At 32.2% G+C, this 24,370-nt stretch overlaps 2 protein-coding genes across 2 annotated transcripts; both read right to left on the reverse strand.

The window, feature by feature from the left end:
* Positions 1 to 1,849: 1,849 nt before the first annotated feature.
* On the reverse strand, positions 1,850 to 8,044 carry LOC122275634 (S-linalool synthase-like). Its single transcript, XM_043084774.1, has 12 exons — positions 7,617 to 8,044; positions 7,081 to 7,279; positions 6,740 to 6,960; positions 6,500 to 6,623; positions 6,005 to 6,120; positions 5,659 to 5,891; positions 4,405 to 4,520; positions 3,918 to 4,016; positions 3,316 to 3,531; positions 3,086 to 3,215; positions 2,696 to 2,941; positions 1,850 to 2,583 (listed from the first exon to the last, which is right to left on the reverse strand). Exons 1-12 carry the CDS (start codon positions 7,945 to 7,947, stop codon positions 2,041 to 2,043), a joined length of 2,574 nt encoding a protein of 857 aa, XP_042940708.1. The 5' UTR covers positions 7,948 to 8,044; the 3' UTR covers positions 1,850 to 2,040.
* Positions 8,045 to 16,217: 8,173 nt separating this feature from the next.
* LOC122277255 (S-linalool synthase-like) lies at positions 16,218 to 21,272 on the reverse strand. The gene is made up of 12 exons (XM_043087191.1): positions 20,862 to 21,272; positions 20,368 to 20,560; positions 20,030 to 20,256; positions 19,531 to 19,654; positions 19,294 to 19,409; positions 18,959 to 19,197; positions 18,281 to 18,396; positions 18,045 to 18,143; positions 17,656 to 17,871; positions 17,413 to 17,542; positions 17,033 to 17,278; positions 16,218 to 16,929 (listed from the first exon to the last, which is right to left on the reverse strand). Exons 1-12 carry the CDS (start codon positions 21,190 to 21,192, stop codon positions 16,390 to 16,392), a joined length of 2,577 nt encoding a protein of 858 aa, XP_042943125.1. The 5' UTR covers positions 21,193 to 21,272; the 3' UTR covers positions 16,218 to 16,389.
* Between the last annotated feature and the right edge of the window lie 3,098 nt (positions 21,273 to 24,370).

Below are 24,370 nucleotides of genomic sequence, written 5' to 3' on the forward strand. Positions count from 1 at the left end.
CTTTCTCCCTTTCGGGCTTGTTGTGTTTTTTTTTTTTTATGCATCAACAAATTAAATTCAATGTGACAAGTTCTATGGAAGGATTCACTTCATCTATGCAGACATGGTTTCAATTTTCTTGGCGCACAGAAAATTTTTCCATGACAATTTGAATTAAAAAAAAAGAGGCAAAACACAATTCCATAACAATCGATGATTGATTGCTTTGCGTAACAACAAACTGAAGTTATGTTTGGATGTCAAGATCACATTAATCCATTTCAGACCAATTACTGATAGAACTTATTATCTTAATCCATTTCATACATTCAAATATATATCTCAATTTATTTAAATTCAATCACATCTTATTAATAGGATCCACAAAATATTACTATTTATAAATTAACTTAGATAATTTGAGATCTCCAGCTAACATCCATATGAAACCTAAATCACTCCATGACAAATCATCGATCGATTTGTATCTCTCAAATGCTATAACTCATCACAAATAATTGGTATCTTGTAAATGATTTTTTAACCTTATCAACTGATCCCACGCATGTGCGAAAGCTCGCATACAATGTTTTAGACAACAGTGACCACGGAGGCGTACGTTCCCATCTCACCAGTGTAGACGCCATTAAGTTCGCCGATGCACTTCGGCAGCCAATGAAGAGTCAAGACGGCCTTGTAGTTGAGCCGCAGCCACCCTAGACTTTGAGTGCGTAAGCCTATTATCTGAGAATATGATCCAGTCGATTCCGTGGATTCCAAAAATTTCTGTCCCAAAAACCGTTTATTAATCCTGCATATATTTTGCACGAGGATTCCGTGGCGACATGATAAAAAAAAGGCTGATAAAAGTCAGATATAGATTTTGAGAAAATTTGGATTTATATATAATGTGAGTTTTTTTTTTAAAATATTTTTATTTTACGTAGGTTTCGCATTATTTTTTGAAATTTCTGTGCGGGGCTTAACCTATTCTAATATTAAACCTGTATAAATCATTTTCTAATAAAATTTGGCCATATGTCTATGTTAGATTATAAAAAATAATTTAAAAGGAAAAAGAAGAAAAGGTAATTTTATCCTTCCTGCATGTAGATCATTGGATGCATGGACGTACGTACTTTATGCAAACTTGGAGGCGTTTGTAGTCTATTTTGCCTCAACTTGATTAAAATATTGAACTCCGAAGTTAAAGTACTAATTTTTAACATATTTTACCCTACTTTTAATTATATCCCTGCTTTTTGATCCATCCATGCATCCGGCCGTGTATTTTTCTTTGTTACGTTTTCTTATAAGTTGCCACTTAATAATTTTGAGAAGTCTACTACAGCTGCCTACCCTGGCAGTCAAGATAATTTCCATTAGCTCATGTGCAATACGTGCAATAAATATCTTAATACCACAAATGTTATTTGAAGTCTTTAATTTTTAAATATATTATTATCCTTTTAACAAGTGATTGGTTAGAAAGAAAGACAATCAAAAGGACGATATTAGTGATTAAATCACAGTCTTAGGGTTGGTTTTGGAAGTGGGATGAGATGAAAATTTTATGAATAGTAACAAAATAATTTGTGAATGGTAGTAAGATAATTTAAGTTGAGTATTTTTTAAGTTTTGAAAAATGATAGAGAAAATGTTGAATGAAAAAATATTATAAAGTTAAAATATTATTAAAATATTGTTTTATAATACTACTTTTGTTTAGAGATTTGAAAAAGTTGAATTGTTTTTTATTTTTTGTTTGAAATTTTAGAAAAGTTGTAATTATTAGTTTGAAAAGATTGTAGTGATTAGTTTGAAAATTTTTATATTTGAATTATGTTTAGAAATGAGATGGGATGAGATGAGATGAGAATTTTGAGATTAGATCTATTTCCAAATGAGCCCATAATGACCTTATTATTATATCATACAAATTGGTTCACACTAATATTAATATTCCAACATATTTTCACATGCCAATAACATGATTACACAATCTACTAATTTTTGGAGCTAATTAATACATAAAATACATTATTTCGGGAACCGACTTAATTAAGTGAAGCAAAATCTAACTTTTTGTGGTGTAGACACTCCCCAAAATCTAACTCTTGAAGCAAGCTGCAGCCTAGAGACCTGTTGTGTTGCAAAACTTCCCTTCATCCAATGCTTGGAGCTGGGACGGTTAAAGTACTGAGAGTTGATTTTCAGCTTGTCGCTCGTTGCTCCAGAATAAAGAGGTATTGGCTTCAGTGGCTTCAGATCTGGCTTCAGATTAGGCTTCAAAGGCTGCTTTTCTTTTCCAACTTCCAAAGGAATATAGATTGCTTTATTAATGTCCTGAAGCATTTCTATGTTGGAGTCGTATCGATTGGCAGAGTTGAAGAACATCTGAAATACTTTCAAACAAGATAGGTGGAGATACTTGCATGGTTTTGAAAAATCACTAAATCCATCCATAAGAACTTGTTTGAGAAACTCTTTCTTCTTTTCATCAAGTATGTCTCTCACATAAGCGATTGACTCCTCAATGTCTGCCTCCGGGTTTTCTTTTAGGTAGAGTGAAACGAAGTTCGCTTTCCCTTGCTCTTTTTCCTTCTGTCGTCGGTGCATGCAGTACTTGTTATTAGGGTTTAAAAGTTTCATATATAATTTGGATTAATTGGTGGAATTGAAACAAATTAACTAGGAAAAAAAATAATTAAGTTACCTGGTAACTCTGTGTGTCGTTCAACAAACGAGCGATTATCATGAGTAGTTTTGTAATGTTCTCATATTGGGGTGGCCCGAGTTTGGAATTAGGAAAACTTGGGTCCAGGAAAAATGAAGCTGGAAGAACAAGGGTGTGTGTGGCTATCGAAGTCATGCCAGTTTCAAGGTACTCATCCACTGAGGGTATGCATCCAGTTTTACTCCACATCGATTCCGTAAACCATGATAAAAAGGTTTCATACCACTATAACACAAAAAAGAAAAATGACATCATCTCGCAATTTAAAAGATTAAAAGAAGATACTGGATTTTTTTTTTTTTTTTTTGTGGTTGGGGGGGGGGGGGGGGGGGGGGTGACGTCTAAATTACCAAGTAAACATTGACTTACTATATCTCGGAGCTTGGATGTTACGTCACGTCCTTCTTCTTGAAAATATTCTGCTGAAATCTCAGTCACGAGATTATCAAGGGCATCAAATATAACCTTACTATGGCCACTCAAGCCCTTAGCGTCCCATCTGATATTCAAATTAAGAGAATACAAAAAACAGGACTTAATGAATTAACAAAAAAAAAAAAAAAAAAGAATTAATGGTACGAGCAATAACAGTGATCTACCTTTGAACTGCGTTGGTGAGACCTTTCAACTCAATTAAAGAACCTTCGGTGTCATAGAAATCATCAGCCACTGTAATAACTATTGCACTCTTTGCGACCATCATTCGTATGTTTGAATCAAAAGGTAAGGAACTGCTGGTAGCAATAGCAAAGTAACAATACGTAGTTTTCTCTCGACCAAATCCCATATCAGTAAGTCCCCACTCCTTGGACCACCTATCTCGGTCGAAGAAGCAAGACATTAATGAGTACTGGCGAGAAATTGGAAAAGTACTATTTGCGTATATATGGGGATTAATCCCCTCAAGTTCTTGTCCAAGTTTTAAAAGTTTAAATGCGAAAGATATAGACGCATAAAATGGAACTACAACATTTATTATTGCTGCTATATATAAATATTTTGAACTGCAGCCTTAAATAAAAAACAAATGATATATGATTTATTTTATCTCAGTTAATTATGATCTATCTCTCATTTGAAAAGTCAGATATCTTTTTTCTAAATATATATATATATATATTGACACTTGCATTTGTAACGTTCTAGCTAAAAGAAACAAATTAAAGGTCAATGATTAGGTCTAATTGAAAGCGTATCATACCTTTTCAACGCCTCCAGTTCATTTTGATAGATTGACTGCCTTAACTCGTAGTTTTGCCTTGCAAGACGTACTAGTGCACTATTATGAGAGCATGGAAACCTGATTTCATCAAAAGATTTGTTAATTAGTGACCGGATGCGAAGATCAAGTACTAGCTCTGCACTCCGAATATTCCATTCTCTTTCACTCTCTGCAACGTAGAAAAGGACAATGCTCGAGTCCACTCTAAATATGCACACTAGTATAAATTTTTTTTTTTATATTTATTTTTATTTTAAGTATTTTTTAAACATACTTGATCATTAAGAAAAATTAAAAAACATATATAAATTCACTAATACTCATTTCTTTAACTAATAAAAAAATTTAAAATATATAAATAGACACATTTAATGGATACTATTGAAAATCATACTAACATTAATTTCCTTTAAAAAAAAAAAAAACTTTTACAGAGACTATAAGAAGGGAGCTACATATACAATACCTTTCGGTTGAAGCCTTTCCCATCCAGAGAAAATTGGAGTAATTTTCCTCGATCCACATCCTATGTTCCAGGTGATCCAGTCGAGCAAACCAAGGCAGACTTAACTCATGCTCAATCTATATATACAAGATGTTAATTTGCGCGCAGTAAGATCATTATTATTGTCATGTCTCATTTTTATCGATCTTTAAAACAAAAGTTACTGGTGCATGCATAATTTTAATTGAATTTGTATTTCTAGGAATAATATCACTTCAGAAATGTCAGTACTTTCTACTTTTCCGGCCAGGTGCACGTTCCGAGGTAGTAACACCAGCGTGCGGCGTGTCATGTAAACTACTTCAGCATGAAGAAGCAGTATCTTTGACCTTAATGATTAACGACAAAACGTGCAAACAATGTTATGGAGACGTTTGTCCCTAGCTAGTTAGGTAGTAGCAGTATCTTAATTTGAACTTCATGATTAACGACAAAACGTTTGTCCCTAGCTAGTTAAGTAGTAGCAGTATCTTAATTTGACCAACGACAAAACGTTCAAACAATGTTATGGACTTCATGGTTAACGACAAAACGTGCAAACAATGTTATGGAGATGTTTGTCCCTAGCTAGTTAAGTGCTACTCCAACGCCATTCTTTGTTTTATCTTAGAGTATATTATATGCTTCTTATCATAAATCCTACTATTCTTTCTCGTATCATATATTCATACGTAATTTATTATTTTTATTTTTTTATTTAAATATATATGACATATTTACACATCAATATATATATATATATTTAAATAGAATAATAATAGCAAATTACTTGTTGATGTATGGTGTAAGATATGATAAATAAAATTTTTTTTATTAATTAATTGATATTAAAGTTTCCACCTTTCAATATTAATTAAGACTGATGTCTAGGACCTAGGTATATTTTTAGTAAGTATAATTTTCGCGCACTCCACGAAAAAGTGATATTCATTGTGAATAACTTAATTTTTTCACATGAGATTCCAATTTCCTTCTTTTTTTTTAAACAAAATAAAGAATACGTAGAGTATCATGCTATGTTTAGATATTGAATTGAATTGAGTGATAAATAGTAATATTTTATAGATTCTATTGAGATGGATATAACTTTTTTATGTCGAAATTGATTTAATTTTCTAGGTTAAAATAAATGAAATAGTTTGAAATAAAGTAACATTCCATCCGTAAATCTTAACACAAATTCAGACATTATTATATCTAGTTAATAAAAATTACCACTCTCTGCCGCAAGTTCGGCGATGAAAGATGAGTTTGATCTCTAGTTCCCAGTGATAAGATTTTCTCAAGTATTTGTTTCGAAAATGATCTGGCTTCCTGAAGATCATGTTCTCCTGAAAACATGAGATCTGTTGCTCTATAGACATTAAGCAGGGCATTTGAAAAGTATTCGGGGTTGTTTTCTATTTGGACTCGAATATCTTCATGGTTTAAGAACCAGCAAAACATATCTGCACATGGAAAGAAAGATGCATATATAGTTTTAGGCCAGACAGAAATGTATCACGTCAAAGAAAATATATATAGAGGGGCAAATGGTTATAACTTGCAGCCGGATACATACCCGATGATACACTATACCCATGCATCCTCAGGAGGCGAAACGCTAGTGAATTTTTGAATAACTGTGCTGCAACGTCTGAATTGATCTTCGGCCAAGCTTCTTGATTCAGATAATTCCTGAAAGTTGTGCTCAACAAAATGATGGTGAGATGAGCGAATGGAAAACAGGGAATATATATATATATGGGAAACAGAAAAAAGAAAAAAATGTTCTTTGATCGATGTACTTTAGCAACAGCTTGCATGGATAACTAGCTCTCTCTCTCTCTCTCTCTCTCTCTCTCTCTCTCTCTCTCTCTCTCTCTCTCTCTCTCTCTCTCTCTCTCTCTCTCTCTCTCTCTCTCTCTATATATATATATATACACGTATACATATATATATATATATCTTTACATATATATATATATCTTAAACGAGGAAGAATATACTGACGTGAGTCCGCGAAAAGAATTATTTACAAAAAATAGATGTGTACGTTAATTTGCTTCCTTAATACCTGTAAACTTGTGCCAAGATTTCTTCTATCTCTAGGAAAAAATGCTCAGCTATGCCCAACCGTACGAGCTGATTGACCACGCAAAGGTTTATGAGGTCTTCATCCATGGGATAGGTCCTCGGAACTGCGATAAAATCCAACGTACGTACGTTTAACACAAAAATCTTAAAAAAAAAAAAGCGTTCTACGGTTTGTTAAACCTATATAGCTATAAGGATAAAGAAACTTTCTGATCATCACCTCCGTTATCATATCCTTGTACGAGTGATACTAAGTAAGCCATGCATTCTTTGCTTCCCGTGGCCATAAATGCACGTGCTGTGGCGGAGGGGGATTGGAATAATGAGCCATCATTGCTCAACTGGTTAAGTATAACATCTTCATCAATATCATAAGATGCAGGCAGCGCTTCAAGATATGCCAATAGTGGGGAATTTTGGTGCACATCCACAAGTTTCTCCCTACATAGAAAGAACAAAAACTATGGTATTTCGCTTCGCATCGAGGAAACCGGCCAAACAGTAATATTGAAATCATTCACAATTCGCAAAGAAATTAATGGCCTGGGGGTGTGTGGGTACTTTTCAAGAATCTGTTGCCGTTTCTTTAATAATTCTGAAACAACTCCTATTGAGCTATAGGGGAAGACAAGCTGTTCGCCAACTACTGTATTTGCAAGCTCAACCATTGCAGGGAAAACAATGGCAAACCAACGGTCACAGTATTGCTTGTTCATCTCTCTGATAAGCTTCTCCGTGTTTGCATGGACGAAGGCCAATCCTGCAGGATTAAGAAGAAGTTACGCCTACCAATGTCAAAAACGCCTAATAATACAAGAAGAAAGAGTCATATGCATTTGTGGACTCATATGGACGATATCGTACGTGCATGTATCTTCTTGGTTGACATGGTACGAATTAGCTGTAATGATCTGATGACAAATTTAGTGAAAAACGCTCGCTTCATAAAAAAGAAAGGTAATGAAAGTGACGATGCATGCAACCTAACTGGTACTGAAGAGAGATGGCTATTTTGTAAGCCAAGTGGGGAACGAATGTTCCCGCATATATATGGGCAACATATATACTTCTATTTCATATTTATAAGCAGCATGTACCTTTCTTGATACTTTCGCCTCCAGTATTCCACTTTTTGAGTGCAACTATACAAGCAAGGGTTGAAGGAAGGCAATCAATGGTGGGCATGCCATGGGCATCACACTCTCCCCAAAAACCTTGTTCGTTCTGGTTGCAAAGCACCCAGTCCAAGCAATTCTTGAACATGCATGTGGGTTGGCCTAAAGGTTTGGTTGGATCAGGTATCATGGCTAGCCATGCGGTATCATAAGCAGAAGGAGAAACGAAGGAGTACTGGGGAGCATGAGTTGAGAACATCTTTTCCTTGATCATATTAACTTGAGATTGGATTGAAGATTGTGATAAATCCATGATGGAAAAAATAATAATAAGCCAAGGATAGATCTTCAAGTGACTTAATTATAATTCTACTTGCAAAGGCCAGCTTATGTGAGCTTCAAGTAGATCATAATGTATATTGCTATTTATACTGATTCTGCGGTCGTACGTGAGTATGTGAACCATGCTTTTACATATTCTTGTTCTTGTGTTTCTTTCCGGCCACATGTATACGTGGAGGTGTGAAATCTCATGGGTGCAGACTCTAACGTAATGATCCTCCATCGTTAATGTGCCATTAAGTCAATCACGTGCTGAAGTCAGTAGTCAGATGTTATTAATTGCCTTGTCATAAGAGAAGCCCCGTCAAGTACTGGACCCATTCAGCACGTACATAATCCCGACAGAGGCGGCCAGCGAATTACCGCAAAAGAAAGAAGGTCAAATCAAAGTAATGTTGCAAAATTTTAAAAATTAGACGTGACCCCAAATATTATTAAGAAAAAAACTAAACAATATCTTACTATTTACATAATCTTTATAAATTATATTCTTTAATTATTATTATTTTTTATTATTAAATATTTAATATATGAAAAATAAATAAAAAATTCAATTAATTTAATACGAATGAACTAAAAAAATATTAAAAAATTTAATGTATAAAGGTTAGAGAGGTTGAGTGACATTACTTATTAATTATAAGGTGTGCAACTCCTTCAAATCTCTAGAATCAATTATTTAAAAAATAATTTTTTAATTAACTGAGTTTTAGATTTATCTAATTTTTTTAAAATATAACGATACCCTTACACCTTATTTACAAACCAAATTTTTTTGTTCATTTTATTATTTAAATCCGAATTTAAAAATCCTATAACATGAGGTCTTCTTGCATAATTTAAAAGAAAATAAATTCAATTTTATAAAAGAAAAAATGACTGAGAGTAAACGAATGTCAGTTTTATATTTATTTCCAATTAAATTATATGATTATGTTGATTAATTGAATTTATTTTCTACTAGATTATGCAACTCATGTTCTAGAATTTTTAGTTCTGATTCAAAGAGCAAAAGAAAAAAACAAATAGCCGGGTAGAAAAGAAAGCGTAAGGGTATCATTACCTTTTTTCAAATGGAGTATGTGAGTCTTGCACACCTAGTAATGCTAAATATATTTATGGATTGTACAAACATCGCACACTCATTTTTTAAAAAATGTAGGGTTTACTATTAAAAAAATAATTTTTTATGTGGGTCTCATATTTATCAATTTTTCTCAACAGAAGTGCATTGTACTTGTACACTTTATGACTATAAATATTATTTCTCATTCTTAAACATTACTTAAACACAAAAGTTAAAACCCTTTTCAATATTAGATTTTCAACCTTTTCATTTAAGAATGCTTCTACTTTGCCGCCCAGCTCTTACCACTGGTGCGCCCTTAGTGCAATCTCACTTCTTCTTTTTTTTCAAACATTTTTTGAACATCTTTAAACATTTAAAAAAATAAAATACACAAATTCATTAGTAGTAACTTCTTTAAATATTTAAACAAAAAATGAAAAGAAATTAGAATGTAACAACGATCAAACCCATGAGGCAAACTAGCATTTCCTTTCATGTAATTATTACAACTTCTATAAACTTAAAAGTTATACACAACAATCAACACAACTTTTTCTAACTTCAAAACAAAAATAATATTAAAATTTATATTCAAACAGTTTTTAATTTTATAATATTATTATTCAACTTTTTGTCTATCATTTTTCAAAATTCAATAAAAATATCTTAATTTAAATAATTTTATTATTATTCACATATTATTTTATAACTATTCACATAATTTTGAGATACTCGATCGAAAGTGTTCAAACGAGCCATATATCTTTTTCAATTTGAATGATTTAATTCAAAAAGAAGAAGATATAGCATATTATAACAGTTATCATTTTATGGTATTTGATTCTTGATTATTTAAATTTGTAGCATGGCAAATCTCGCATTAATTTAATTAATATTGTGTATATTTATCTTTAAATCCAACAATCTAATAATTCGAAAATATAATTCCAAGGAATTTGAATCCGATTTTGAGTTCCCTTTCTTTTCAAAAATCTGTTACCGACGATTTGTACGGATGACCTCTAGGAACAAGGCAAACACGATTTTTTTTATATTACAATGGGGCATTGAACTGTTTCTAATAATTTGAGAAGGTAACCACCGAACCAGAGCCTGATATTTGTCTCCGAAAACAGAGTGCAAATGTCCAATCGATTTCGTTTCCCCTAAGAGATCATAAAGATAATTACAAAAATGATACGGTATACTTCATCTTCCCAACATAAATATGTCGATGGCCATCACACGTACATCACGTAATTAAACAAAAGCAGGCACTTGTTTATACGGCTGAATCTAGATCCATCGACACCTTTGTGTTTTTTAGGTCCTTTAATCGAAACCGCGGCCTCATTGTCGATTGTTGTATTTGCAACACACCATTAATAATTGATAAGACTGGCCAAGTCATGGTGTACGTGTGGATGGTCTTCGTCCAAACATTAATAGAGCGCACGTGTAATGTTTCCTACGCCTTCGAGGAAATTCACAAATCTAAAATAGACACGCACGCCAAAATATCATTCATGTCAGAATTAAAATATATGTTGCGGCGATATTAATTATGTTTGACAGCTAGGGCTTGACGTACGAAGTTCAGAAGAAATCATGTTATCGCGTGGTATTCGTTCAAAACCGAACTGTCTGTCTTTTCTTGATTCGGAAGATCGTGTGATTCGCGCGGTCTGAGGCAAAATGATGTACTACGTACGTGTCATGTGATCATATCTTAGGACCCGTTTGAATATTATAAAATATTGAAATCAATTTAATTTAATTTAATTTAATTTAATTTTAAATTGAGTTTAATATTTAAATATTTAATTTTTAAATTACTAAATTCATTTTAAGCGGACTTCATAAAATTTACTCAATTATCTCAATTCACTATTATTTATAAAGAGTTTAATTCAACTCAACTCAACATATAAACAAAATCTTAAACACTAATGATTGATCTTCCATATTGTTGGTAAGTCGGATCCATATCCTCAAAACAACATGTCACGATCGACAGTCAAATTTTGGGACTTATACATGAAGAATTGTGTAGCTTAGATAATGTCTATCTGATATAGAGGATCCGAGTTAGACTGCATGTTGATAGTAATGAAATACCTTGAGTTGGAAAATCAGCACAGAGATGGTTGGAAACCATGATCTTTTCTTAATTATGGCAGTTTTAGATACGTTTCGGTATTTTGACTATAATTTTGACTATAGATATCAAAACTGCATATATAACTTCAATTCAAAAAGCACTTTTCGACACATATGTCGTTGTCACTAAGCATACTAAGAGAAGTAGAAAAAAACAAGCGAGTTCAAATTGAATTTTTCGATCTCCTTACTGAACATTAAATTACATTTGAAATCTATCGATCGACAACGTGCCAACAAATTCACATGGAAAATATACAGAATGATCAGCAACGTTGCTGGTCATGATAATTATAAATTAGTAGGGTATAAATTATAATCATCTGCGCGCGGATGATGATCAGTATATATGGCCGTAACCACGTACGGAAAGGAAAAAATAAAAAGAGATATATCGATCTAGGAAGATCATAAATCTTCCATTTTAAATAAAGGATTAAGATTTATAGAATTCAAAGAATATTTTTTTTCTGTTTTATTTCCTCTTTATTGCGGCTTTAATTTGTTGTTTTGCCCCATCTAATTCGGTTCTTCCAAAGATGAAGAGAAGTTTAGATGCAAACTTTTATATACCAATTATGGTCTCATATGTGCAGATCATGATTTATGCATTACATGATATGTGTATATATATATATATATATATATATATATGTACGTCATGTCTCAATTCTTATTAATCATGTAGTCTGCCATTTGAGTGGTTGCTAATTTATAATTTCCAGGCGGCCGGGATGAAAATGTTGAAAGAGTACTGTTTATATATCCAAGATATATGTATACACGAGAATCACGGTTACAGGATAGCTTGCTATATACGTCTCATTGTTGACGATGATCTCCACACGCACATCATGCCCAGCGCCCCATGCATGCATTCTTGGTCAAAATGTCAAACCAGCTAGCGTGGGGTCCTAACCGGGGACTTAAATTGGTTTTAGAATATTGTAGGCGGCTAGTCTATATGCAATGTACGTGCATATCTTAGTTAAAGTGGATGGTTAGGAATTAATTCCACCAGTACGTTTGATTATTTAATTTCCACGTACATGACTTCAATTTCAACTGATGGATACATGATGTACTGTCCTTTTCCAGCAATGATTCATGCATGGGGTGCCTTTCACAAATTAAGAAAATGTTTATTATTTATATATGATATTTATGAAGCTTAATTATAATAACTTTCAATTCTAATGTATATATAATCCAACATGTAAATTAGTCCCAAGCGGAGGTCATCATATTGTCTTTATCCTTAATTTGTTAAAATCACGGCTACTTAATTAATAATTTCTCGTATATGTTTCACACTCCTTTTTAAATAAAATATAGTAAGATTTATTATTGAAAATTAATTTTTCATTTAAATTTCTTAATTATTTATATTTTTGAAAAAAACTTATGCACTTATCTATAATGTATAAGATACTAATAAACTTACTACTTCCTATTATTTATTTACCCGTCACTGCAAGAAAAATAATTTTTTACGTTATTCAAATTGATGCAAAAAAAATATAATATAGCAACATATTTCTTTATATTTTAAGTGATTAAAATAATCGATTTTGTGAATCCGACCAGTTAGCAAAACTGCATATGTTCACATGTGTTGTCTCCTTGCAGTTAGCAAAACTACTTGCACGCATGGCGCATTAATTCCTTCGTTCAAATCGCGGGTCCTTTCTAGTTAGCCTGCTTTTGCATTGTAGGCGCCGGTTTTTGTAAAATAATGCGGTATCGGATGCACTTATTAAATGGATAAGATATCACTTTCAAAAAAAACAAAAAAAAAAAAATGGATAAGATGACTTATACGTACCCTTTTTTAGAGTCACGATAGGTAGATCATATAAGTTTTAAATATATAAACTTGGTGTAGATCTTTTTTTGATAAAATTGTGAATTTCACTAATTAAAAAAGAAAATATTGATCTCTTCTATTTTTTCATAATGGGATCTACTTTTCTTTTATAAAGGATTTCATGTACGGTACTTATCTATTTAGTGCTTATGCAAATAATTTTTCTTTATATATTTATTACACCATATGTTTGGGTGTTTTAGTTGATGAAGTGATTTTAGTGTATACAAATATCGTATATTTTCTTAAAATAAAATAAACTTTATTATTAAAATAATATTCTTTTATGTAAATTTTATATTTAGGGTACATTTTGGAACACATGAGCCATAATTCTTAAATGGAAAATCTTATACACCACATTAGCATCCCACTATTCATCTCACTATATAAGATATGAATTATTCTTTATCATCTAATGATGATAAATGTAACACATCTTATATAGTAGGATGAGAGTATGATATATAATATATTTCCTTCCTAAACATCACTCAAATATATATAAAATATTTTCAATTTTAAATATTTAACTTTTTCGTCTGATCATTACCTAATCATTACAACTTTCTCAAATTTTTAAACAAAATAACAAAAACAATACATTAATATTTTTAAATTTAAAAAAATGATATTCAATTTTATTTTAACTTTTTGTATTTTATTCAATTTTTTCACTCTCATTTATCAAAATTCAATAAAATATTTTAATTCGAATAATTTCACTGCTATTCACTTATATTCTAAGATAATATTTTACATATCGGCCTAACGAGCCATTGGTTTTCTTTTAAAAGAAGTACCCAAAGTTTATAAATTTTAAAATTTTACATATCCTAACGAGCCATTGGCCAGGGGATGAGGTTTGCTCTCCTGGAATCTACCCCCATGCATTATAAGCTGGGTGCCTCGTCCCCATGTTGAGGGACAGATTGGCCCCGTGGTCCGTCAATTCCCTATTGTCCACCATGCACCCACCCACAGCGTAAAACAACAAAAAAACAACATCAAATCTACAGGTCCATTCCTAAACTCTACAAACCTATCTTCTAGCAATAAATCCAACAAATTACAAAGTACAAAAAAAGATATATAGCAGAAAAAATAATTTAAATCATCGCCACAGCACACGGCAAGACTACGATTTGAGCAAAGGATCTACAACTAAATCGTGGTTGTGGTTCCATGGAGAATGACATTGTTTTATGCTTAGGATTTTTTCTGTGTGTGTGTGTGGCTGGCTCGGGGTGGGGTATAATGCAGGCAGGCCAAGGCCTAGCCTGCCCAGCCCCTTCAAAACTTGTGGGCAAGGTTGCCCACTTTGCCTAGGTGGGGCTAGGGAGGTGGACGGCGAGATGGTAGGGGGTTGAGCCCCATCACAAAGTCCTAATTAAAAGTAGTGAAGAAGGATTACAACAAATGAACTCTAGGGTCCTACCTGGGGAGTCTTATCAATTTAAATAGGCATGTGTAGGGGTGTACAAAATTCGGTCCAGATTGAAAAAACCAATCGGACTGGACCAAATAATGTACCGGTTGGTCTCGATCCCAAAAATTGTGGACCGAATAAATTTGGTCCAGTTTCGAGGTCTATAAATTTTAGACTAGATCGGAACGAACCCCTATCTATATTTTTTATAAATATTTTTTTTCATAATTTAATATATTATTTTTATATAGTAATTATATAAGTTAATGATGTAATTTTCATCTAATTTATACATCCTCTACTATTTATACTTAGTAATTAGGTATTTTTTTTTTTTTTTTGCAAGCAAACATGAATAATCTATGTATAATGAAATTATTTGATATTCATTAATCATATATAAAATGTATGACATTATTACTAATTATGCATACTAAAGAGTAAAGTACAATTTTTATTTTTTTATTTTAGAGTAAAGTCTAAGTTAGTAAGTAACTATCAATATCATAAATATAATTATAGTTAAATACTTTTTTAATAAATTAGTTACATAATCAACATTAATAATTTACTTAATTTTAATAATCTTTTTTATTAACTTATTTGCAAAAAAAATAATAATAATAAAATAATTAAGCCAAACCGAATGGATTAACCGGACTGGACTGATAATTTACACCCCTAGGCACGTGGATATATACGCAACACAGCAACCAATCTTTTAAGCATTATCAATACGGTACGGTAGGATCAAAATCTTAGTCCCGATAAAATTTCATACAAATCGAGTTTGCAATAAATCTCAGCTGCCGAGTGAGACATTGAGCATTAAGAATTTAGGTAGCACAAACATAGTCGATGACGACTTTATTACTATAAGATAGGATAAACGTCGTAAACCATGCACCTACTTAATATGGCAGATTGTTCCTGCAATATGCAGATGCAATGTATATATAGGAACTGGCAAAGCGAAAGAGATATAGCAAACATTACTAATACCGGAAACACATCACTAATTAAGTGAAACAAAAAACTTTTGTTAGCATACACATTTTCCCATGTCCATGATCGCTTGAAGCAGGCCAAGAGACCCACTGTGTTGATAAAGTAGTACTTCTCCTCATCATGTAATGCTTGGAGGGCCGGTTGAAGAGAACATTGCTGATTTTCGTATTTTCATTCATCTTTGGTCTTGAGAAAAGTGGCACAGGCTTCAGAGGTTTCAGAAACTTTTTGTTTCCAACTTCAACAGGAATATAGATTGCTTTGCTGATGTCTTGAAGCAATATTTCTGTGTTGGAGTAGTATCGATTGGTAGAGTTGAAGAACATCTGAAATACCTTCAAACACGATAGATGGAGATACTTGCATTGTTTGGGAAAATCACTTAATCCATCTATAAGAACATGTTAAAGCAACTCTTTCTCCATTTAATCCAAAATGTTTCTCACAAAAGCAATGGACTCTTCAATGTTAGCCTCTGGGTTTTTCTTCAAGTAGAGTAAAACAAAGTTTACCGTCCCTTCCTCTTTTTCCTTCTGTCATTTTGCCCCTTTATAATTAGATTCTTAAAATATCTCACAGGATATATTGGTACTGGAAATGAAGAAACTATATATATACGAAGATATACTCATTAATTAAGTTACCTGGTAGTTCTGTGTGTCATTCAACATGAACGCATGATTGGTTAGAAAGAATAACGATTAAAAAGACGATATTAGTCATTAAATGATCCCAGTCCTAATGACCTTATTATTATATCATACATATTGGTTCCCACTAATATTATTCCAACATATTTTCACATGCCAACGCTACACAATCTATTAATTTTCGGAGCTAAATACTGCAAATACATGATTTCGGGATCCGACTTAATTAATTAAATGAAGCAAAATCTAACTTTTTGTGGTGTAGACACTCCCCAAAATCTAACTCTTGAAGCAAGCTGCAGCCTAGAGACCTCATGTTGTACTGTTGCAGAACTTCCCATCCTCCAAAGCTTGGAGCTGGGACGGTTAAAGTACTGAGAGTTGATTTTCAGCTTTTCGCTGGTTGCTCCAGAATAAAGAGGTACGGGCTTCAGTGACTTCAGATCAGGCTTCAAAGGCTGCTTTTCTTTTCCTCCAACTTCCACAGGAATATAGATTGCTTCATTAATGTCCTGAAGCATTGCTATGTTGGAGTCGTATCGATTGGCAGAGTTGAAGAACATGTGAAATACTTTCAAACAAGATAGGTGGAGATACTTGCATGGTTTTGAAAAATCACTAAATCCATCTATAAGAACTTGTTTGAGAAACTCTTTCTTCTTTTTATCAAGTATGTCTCTCACATAAGCGATTGACTCCTCAATGTCTGCCTCCGGGTTTTCTTTTAGGTAAAGTGAAACGAAGTTCGCTTTCCCTTGCTCTTTTTCCTTCTGTCATCGGTGCATGCAGTACTTGTTACTAGGGTTTAAAAGTTTCTTAATTTAATTGGTGGAATTGAAGCAAATTAACTAGGAAAAAATATTAATAAGTTACCTGGTAACTCTGTGTGTCGTTCAACAAACGAGCGATTATCATGAGTAGGTTTGTAATGTTCGCATATTGGGGTGCCCTGAGTTTCGAATTTGGAAAACTTGGGTCCAAGAAACATGAAGCTGGAAGAACTAGGGTGTGTGCGGCTATCGAAGTCATGCCAGTTTCAAGGTACTCATCCACTGAGGGAATGCATCCAGTTTTACTCCACATCGATTCCGTAAACCATGATAGAAACGTTTCATACCACTATAACACAAAAAGAAAAATGACGTTATCTTCCAATTTAAAAGATACTGGATTTTTTGTTTTTTTTTTTTTGGGGGGGGGGGGGGGGGGGGGGGGGGACCGTCTAAATTACCAAGTACTAATCATTGGCATACCATATCTCGGAGCTTGGATGTTACGTCACTTCCTTCTTCTTGAAAATATTTTGCTGCAATCTCAGTCACGAGATTATCAAGGGCATCAAATATAACCTTACCATGGCCACTCAAGCCCTTAGCGTCCCATCTGATATTCAAAATATTCAGAGAATATAAAAAAGAGGACTTAACTAATTAACAAAAAAAAAGAAAAGAAAAAAAAGAATTAATGGTACGAGCAATATTTAGTTTATGCGCTACCTTCGAACTGCGTTGGTGAGAACTTGCAACTCAATTAGAAAACCTTCCATGTCATAGAAATCATCGGCCACTGTAATAACTATTGCACTTTTTGCGACCATCATTCGAATGCTGGAATCATGAGGCAAAGAACTGCTGGCAGCAACTGCAAAATAACAATAGGTAGTTTTCTCTCGGCCAAATCCCATATCACTGAGACCCATGTCCTTGGACCACCTATCTCGAAGAGATCGAGCCAGACATTATTAATTGATAGTTCGTTTCGAAACAGGCAAATCATGATTAGCATATATATATATATATATGAACGACATATAGATATACTTGTGACGCTCTCAAAACTGATCTAAATTGTTGAACAAGTTAACATATTCGAAAGCGAATGATACCTTTTCAGTTCCTCGAGTTCATTCTTGTATATTGATTGCCTAAACTCAAAGTTTTGCTTGGCAAGACCCAGTAATTCATCATTATAAGGATATGACAACCTGAGTTTAAAAGATTTGTTAGTTAATTGATATACTAAACAAATTAATAAAGACGTCTTGGCCGTGGTTATAAGAGAATTTAGAAGTATTAATATCCTTTTTAGGGTTACTGTTTTACAATGAAGCTAGCTGCATACCTATGGGAAGAAGCTTTACCCATCCAGAGAAAGTTGGAGTCCTTTTCTTCAATCCACATCCTATATTCCATGTGATCCAGTCGAGCAAACCATGGAAGACTTAACTCGTGCTCAATCTATACGAGTCGTTTTCAGAGTAATTAATTATGAATTATATATTGGTACAATTAATGGTACGTACATATATAATTTAAACTGAATTCAATAAACGAGTTTTCATTTAATTCATAGATTCCATTTCCGCTTTTGTCGCTATTTGTTTCATTTTAAAGGTCGTGATCTATCTGATGCTCGTGCATGAAACTTCCCGTCTCCCGCACACATATGCAACGTCCTATTCAACATCAACGTTCATGATGAGATATGAGTGGCCGGACCCTTATAATGACTTTTGTTTTGTCCACGTACAATTGAGACGTTGATCATGTGTTGGTTTAGTCTTGACGATTTTTGTTTTTTCACTGGTTTTCCTTCAAGTTATTGATCTTAATACTTTTAATTTACTACTATAAAATAAAAATAAAAATAAAAAAGATGATGCATAAAAATGGACGAAAAAACTCTCATCTTGTTTAAAAGACTATCCAGTTTTTCAACATTAATTCCCATTTCTGTTTACTTAATGGTTATACGTTTTTAATATTTTAAAATATTTTGTCAAGAAAATGAATGAATTACCACTCTCCTCAAGTTGGATGACGTAACAATATCATGAGTACTTTGGTCTCTAGTTCCCACTGACACGATTGTCTCAAGTAATTCTTTTGAAAATGATCTAGCCTCCTCGAGGTCATGTTCTGCAGAAAACATAAGATCTGTAGCTCTATAGACATTTAGCATCGAACTTGAAAAGTATTCATGGTTGTTTTCTATTTGATCTCGAATATCTTTACGATGCAAGAACCAACAAAAGCTATCTGCACACGGAAAATACGCATATATAATTAGTTAAATTATCAAATTCCAAGCGAATGCAAGAGGAGCTAGCTTGTAACGTGAATCTGGAAACATACCCGACGGTACATCATACCCATGCATCCTCAGGAGCCGGAATGCTAGAGAGTCTCCGAATATCTGTGCTGCAACCGAATTTCTTGGTTTCGACTGGAATTTTTTATTCAAATAATTCCTGAAAGTTATGCTCAACATGGTGTTATGTGGGATATGTATTAGCTAATAATTGAAAAAAAAGACAGAAACGTACGTCTGTTATGCTCAACATGATATCAATTATGTTTCTTTTTTTCAACCTGTAAACTTTTGCCAAAACTTTTTCTGTCTCCTGGACAAAATGCTCAGCCAGGCCCAGCCTTTGTAACTGGTTGACCATGCAAAGGTTCATGAGATCTTCATCCATGGGATATGTCGGCGGAACTGCGATAAAAAGATGATCGGTACATTACTCCCCCAGCAATAAGAGACAGAAGTGGATATTGTATTAGCTGTGTATTTAACCATGCATATAAATTAAATTATTTATCAAACACAAGTCTTTTCATCATTTTAATTTTTTTTTCATAAACAATGATTTAATATGGTATTAAATAAATATCTTGATTTTGAAATGACTTTACACTTTATCTGTCTATTTTAATTAATTATTATTTTACATTCATTTAAGAAATGTTTGACTCACACGTGAATAGTTTTAGGATATAAAAATTAAAGTTTAAACTATATTATATATATATATATATATCAGATTATCACTTTTCATTTGTTGTAGCTTTTAATAATGCATTTTCTGACCTCCATTATCACATCTTTGAACAAGGGACCCTAAATAAGCCATGCACTGTTTGTTTCCCGTAATCATAAATGCACTTGCGGTGGCGGAGGGGGATTGAAATAATGAGCCATCATTGCTGATCTTCAAGTACTTATTTATCTCGTCTTGATCAATTTCGTAAGATGCAGGCAGTGCTTCAAGATATGCTAATAATGGGGGATTTCGACACTTGTCCACAACTTTCTCCCTACAAAGAAATTAAGCATGCGAAATAGATCAGTATTTCGTTTGAAGATGAAGGAAAGCAGCCATTAACTTAAATACAAATTCACAAGTCCAAAAGAAAACGGCCAAGTACTGTTCAAGAATCTGTTGCCGTTTATTGAATAATTCTGACATCACTCCGTCCAAGCTATGGAGGAAGACAAGTTCTACTCCTACTGTATGTGCAAGTTCAACCATTGCAGGGAAAACAATGGCAAACCAACGAGGACAGTGGTGGTTGATTTCTTTTAGGACCTTCTCCGTGTTTGCATGGAGGAAGGCCAACCCTGAATTAAAAAAAAAAAAAAAAAATAGTTAGTACTTAAATATGTAATTGTTTGGTCCACGGCCTGATCTAGCTCGGTGATCATAAAGCACCTAAACTACAAGAAAGAGCCATGCATGCATTTAGATTTTAGAACTCCATATGGAAGATATCGTCGTGTATCGTCTCGGGTTGACTTGGTCTCACGATCGAGGATGAGCATTTTTCTTCAAAGTTTATGTACACATTTAGACCTATACGTTAGGTAATTCAAATACAAGTGTAAAGAATATATAGCCCGTATGCTATATATACGTACTTACCTTTTTCAATGCATGATCCAGAGGCAGTATTCCACTTTTTAAGTGCAACTATGCAAGCAAGGGTTGCAGGAAGGCACTCAATGGTGGGCACGCCATGGGCATCACACTCACCCCAAAACCCGACTCCTTTCTGGTTTTGTAGCACCCACTCCAAGCAGCTCTTGAACATAGGTTGCAGAGGTTGGTGTGGATCTGGTATCATGGCTAACCATGCAGTGTCATAAGCAGAAGGAGAAATGAACGAGTAGGGATCACAAGTACTTGAGGACATCTTCTTCTTAATCTTATCGACTTGCGATTGGATTAATAAAGAGTACTGTGAAAAATTCATGATCGCAAAAGATAAGCTAAAGATCAAAAGGCATGTAACCTTTTCTACTATAAGATGCTTTGAGTGTGTTTATAAGTATGTGTTTTCTCTGAGTAGGGATCACTGGCAGATGTGTGGGATTTATACTGGTTCTTGCTGAACTATTTGTCCTGTTCAAGCCTGAATCACGTGATCATTTCGGCGGGCTCAGCATCAGCTTAAGAGCATTCACACTGGTTTGGTTAAATGGGATATTTGGTCAAATTTTATATAATTTAACTTAAAAATCTTTCACATTAAATTAGATAAATTTAAAATAATTTAGACTTTTACTATAGTAGTTGGCTAAAGATGAAAGACCACTATTTATTCATCAAATATTAAAATATTAATTTATCATTTCAAACAAATAAATTAAATTAATTAGATCAATATAATTAACATTTAACATTTAGAATATAATTATTATTAACATTTAATAATATTTTTTAATACTAATTAAATATAATATAATTATTATTAACATTTAACAATACTTTTTTTAATATTAATTTAATTAGAATATAATTACTATTAGCATTTAATAATACTTTTTTGTAATATTAATATAATATAATATAATAATTATTATTATTAAAATTTAATAATACTTTTTTTAATATTAATTTAATTAGAATATAATTATTATTAACATTTAATAATACTTTTTTAAATATTAATTTAATTAGAATATAATTACTATTAACATTTAATAATAATTTTTTGTAATATTAATTTAATATAATATAATTATTATTAACATTTAATAATACTTTTTCTAATATTAATTTAATTAGAATATAATTATTATTAACATTTAATAATACTTTTTTAATATTAATTTAATTATAATATAATAATATTAATGTAATATAATATAATTATTATTATTAACATTTAATAATAATTTTTTTAATATTAATCTAATTAGAATATAATTATTATTAACATTTAATAATACTTTTTTAATATTAATTTAATTATAATATAATAATATTAATGTAATATAATATAATTATTATTATTAACATTTAATAATACTTTTTTTAATATTAATCTAATTAGAATATAATTATTATTAATATTTAATTGGTAGAATTACAAAATGTGAGAAAATTTATTAATTTAATAATATTTTATTATTATATAGAGAATAAATGATTAATCCAATGTGAGGATTAAATTTTGATGAAGTGGACAAATATAAAAAAGTGTTGATATTGACTAAATTTAAAGATAAATTTGACCAAATCAATGCCAATACTCTTAATGAGATCTGAATAAAACTGGCGACAATGGAGGGCCATCCCCTACTCCTGGTCCCCCCGGCCCCACGCCCAAGAAAAGAAATTAGAAAACATCCCCTTCAAGAAATTAACGTACGTAGAGTACCTAGCTTCCAGATTCCAAAATGTTTGAGAAATCTGAAGAAAATAATTATCTTTTAGTTTTTATAAATATAAAAAAATTGGCCTCCACATCTTATAAGCTGTAGATAAATATAGGAAATTAAAAAAAATAGAAACTCAAAAAACGTTTGGTCCAAAACTTTTAAAAAGTCTCCTTCAAATATATATATACGAGAAATGATATTTGCAGTCGTAATTGTGCAAACGGCGTGTAGTCGTTTTGAAAAAAATGAATTAATATGAGACTCACATGAAAAAAAAAATTAACTTTTTAATCGTGGACCTCACTTTTTTTCAAAGCGAGTGCATAGCGTTTACAATTCTACGACTGTATATAACATTACTCTATATATATATATATGAATATATGTACAGTACGTACACATGTATGCGGAAACTTATTTATTTATTTATTTTTAAACTGGAATTAAAGTCTAATATGAGACATTGAGAATAACCCTTATCTAATTAATATGAATATATATACACACGCACATAATCATTATCATATATTAACTCGACCGGCCCCTAATTTATACTCAGCATGTGAAACAGCATGCATCCTAATTAATTAATGCTTGATTGCAAAGAAGATTTGTACAGCCTACAAAGATATGGAGGCTAGGAAAAGAATTCAAACATAATGTTGATCAAAACAAATTAATATGAGTCGTTGGATAATTACCCAAGATCATTAAACCTTGTACGCCACATTATAATTTAAATTATTCATTCGTTTTTAATTAATCCTTGATTTTCTGATCTAGGATTGTTAACTTAAAAAATTATACGAAGTTAATTAATTTTCGTACTTATGAATTTTGAAATTATCTCTTTTCTTTAAATTAAATCGAATATATTCATTTTGATTATCTCTATTCACTTATTAATTTATTTTTGACCTTTTGAAACTCACTTCTAGTTGTAGCATTATTAAAAATAAAAAATTAACCCAATCGTACATGTAAACTATATTGTAGTCCCCAAATATCACCTTAATTGCCTCGTAGGATTAGAATTAATTAGTCCTAAGTACGTGGTCTTAGGCCGCGCACGTTATACGTACAATTCATGCATGCATGCGGTATTCCTAGCTAGTATCCACAAAGTCTAGACCTGTCACAGTACTACGAGTGCAATATTCAATAATATTGTGTGCAATATAAATTGTACATATAATAAGATTTTACAAAGTAAACTTTATTATTGGGAAAGGGGAATATACTGTGGATAATTTTAATCATGTGAAGAGAATCTCTGCATCGGTTGTCGATCACGGCGCTATCCAATTCCAGAGTCAAGATCAGCACTTTGAGGCCACGGAAATGAATTAGCCTATTAATCAGGGAAAGCTTTTAGTACTGTACGGAAAGAAGTTCTGTTCAGGAATCACGCGCATATGTTGTTTTCTGATCTGATTCGAGAAATGCAAAAGAAAAAAAAAAAAAAACAAAAAAGGAGTTGTTGGGATATGAATTAATTGACGTGTCCGTAAGCTAGCAAAAAATCAAGCTGTTAAGCCCTCGTGACCCCAGGATTAGCTAGATCAAAGAGCAATTAACTAGCTGCTAGTACTGACAAAACTTGCCTACAAAACCAATCAGTTTGGACTTTTCTCGAATACTTTATTTGGTGAAACAGGCCGAATTTTCCATTAGATAAATTAGGCAATTGCCTAAAGTTTATCGTGGAAGATGGTCTAAAAAAATATAATTTAAATAGTTTTTTGAAAAGAAAAAAATACCTAATAA

This window comes from Carya illinoinensis, chromosome 9, assembly GCF_018687715.1.
Source record: "Carya illinoinensis cultivar Pawnee chromosome 9, C.illinoinensisPawnee_v1, whole genome shotgun sequence".
Classification (NCBI taxonomy): domain Eukaryota; kingdom Viridiplantae; phylum Streptophyta; class Magnoliopsida; order Fagales; family Juglandaceae; genus Carya; species Carya illinoinensis.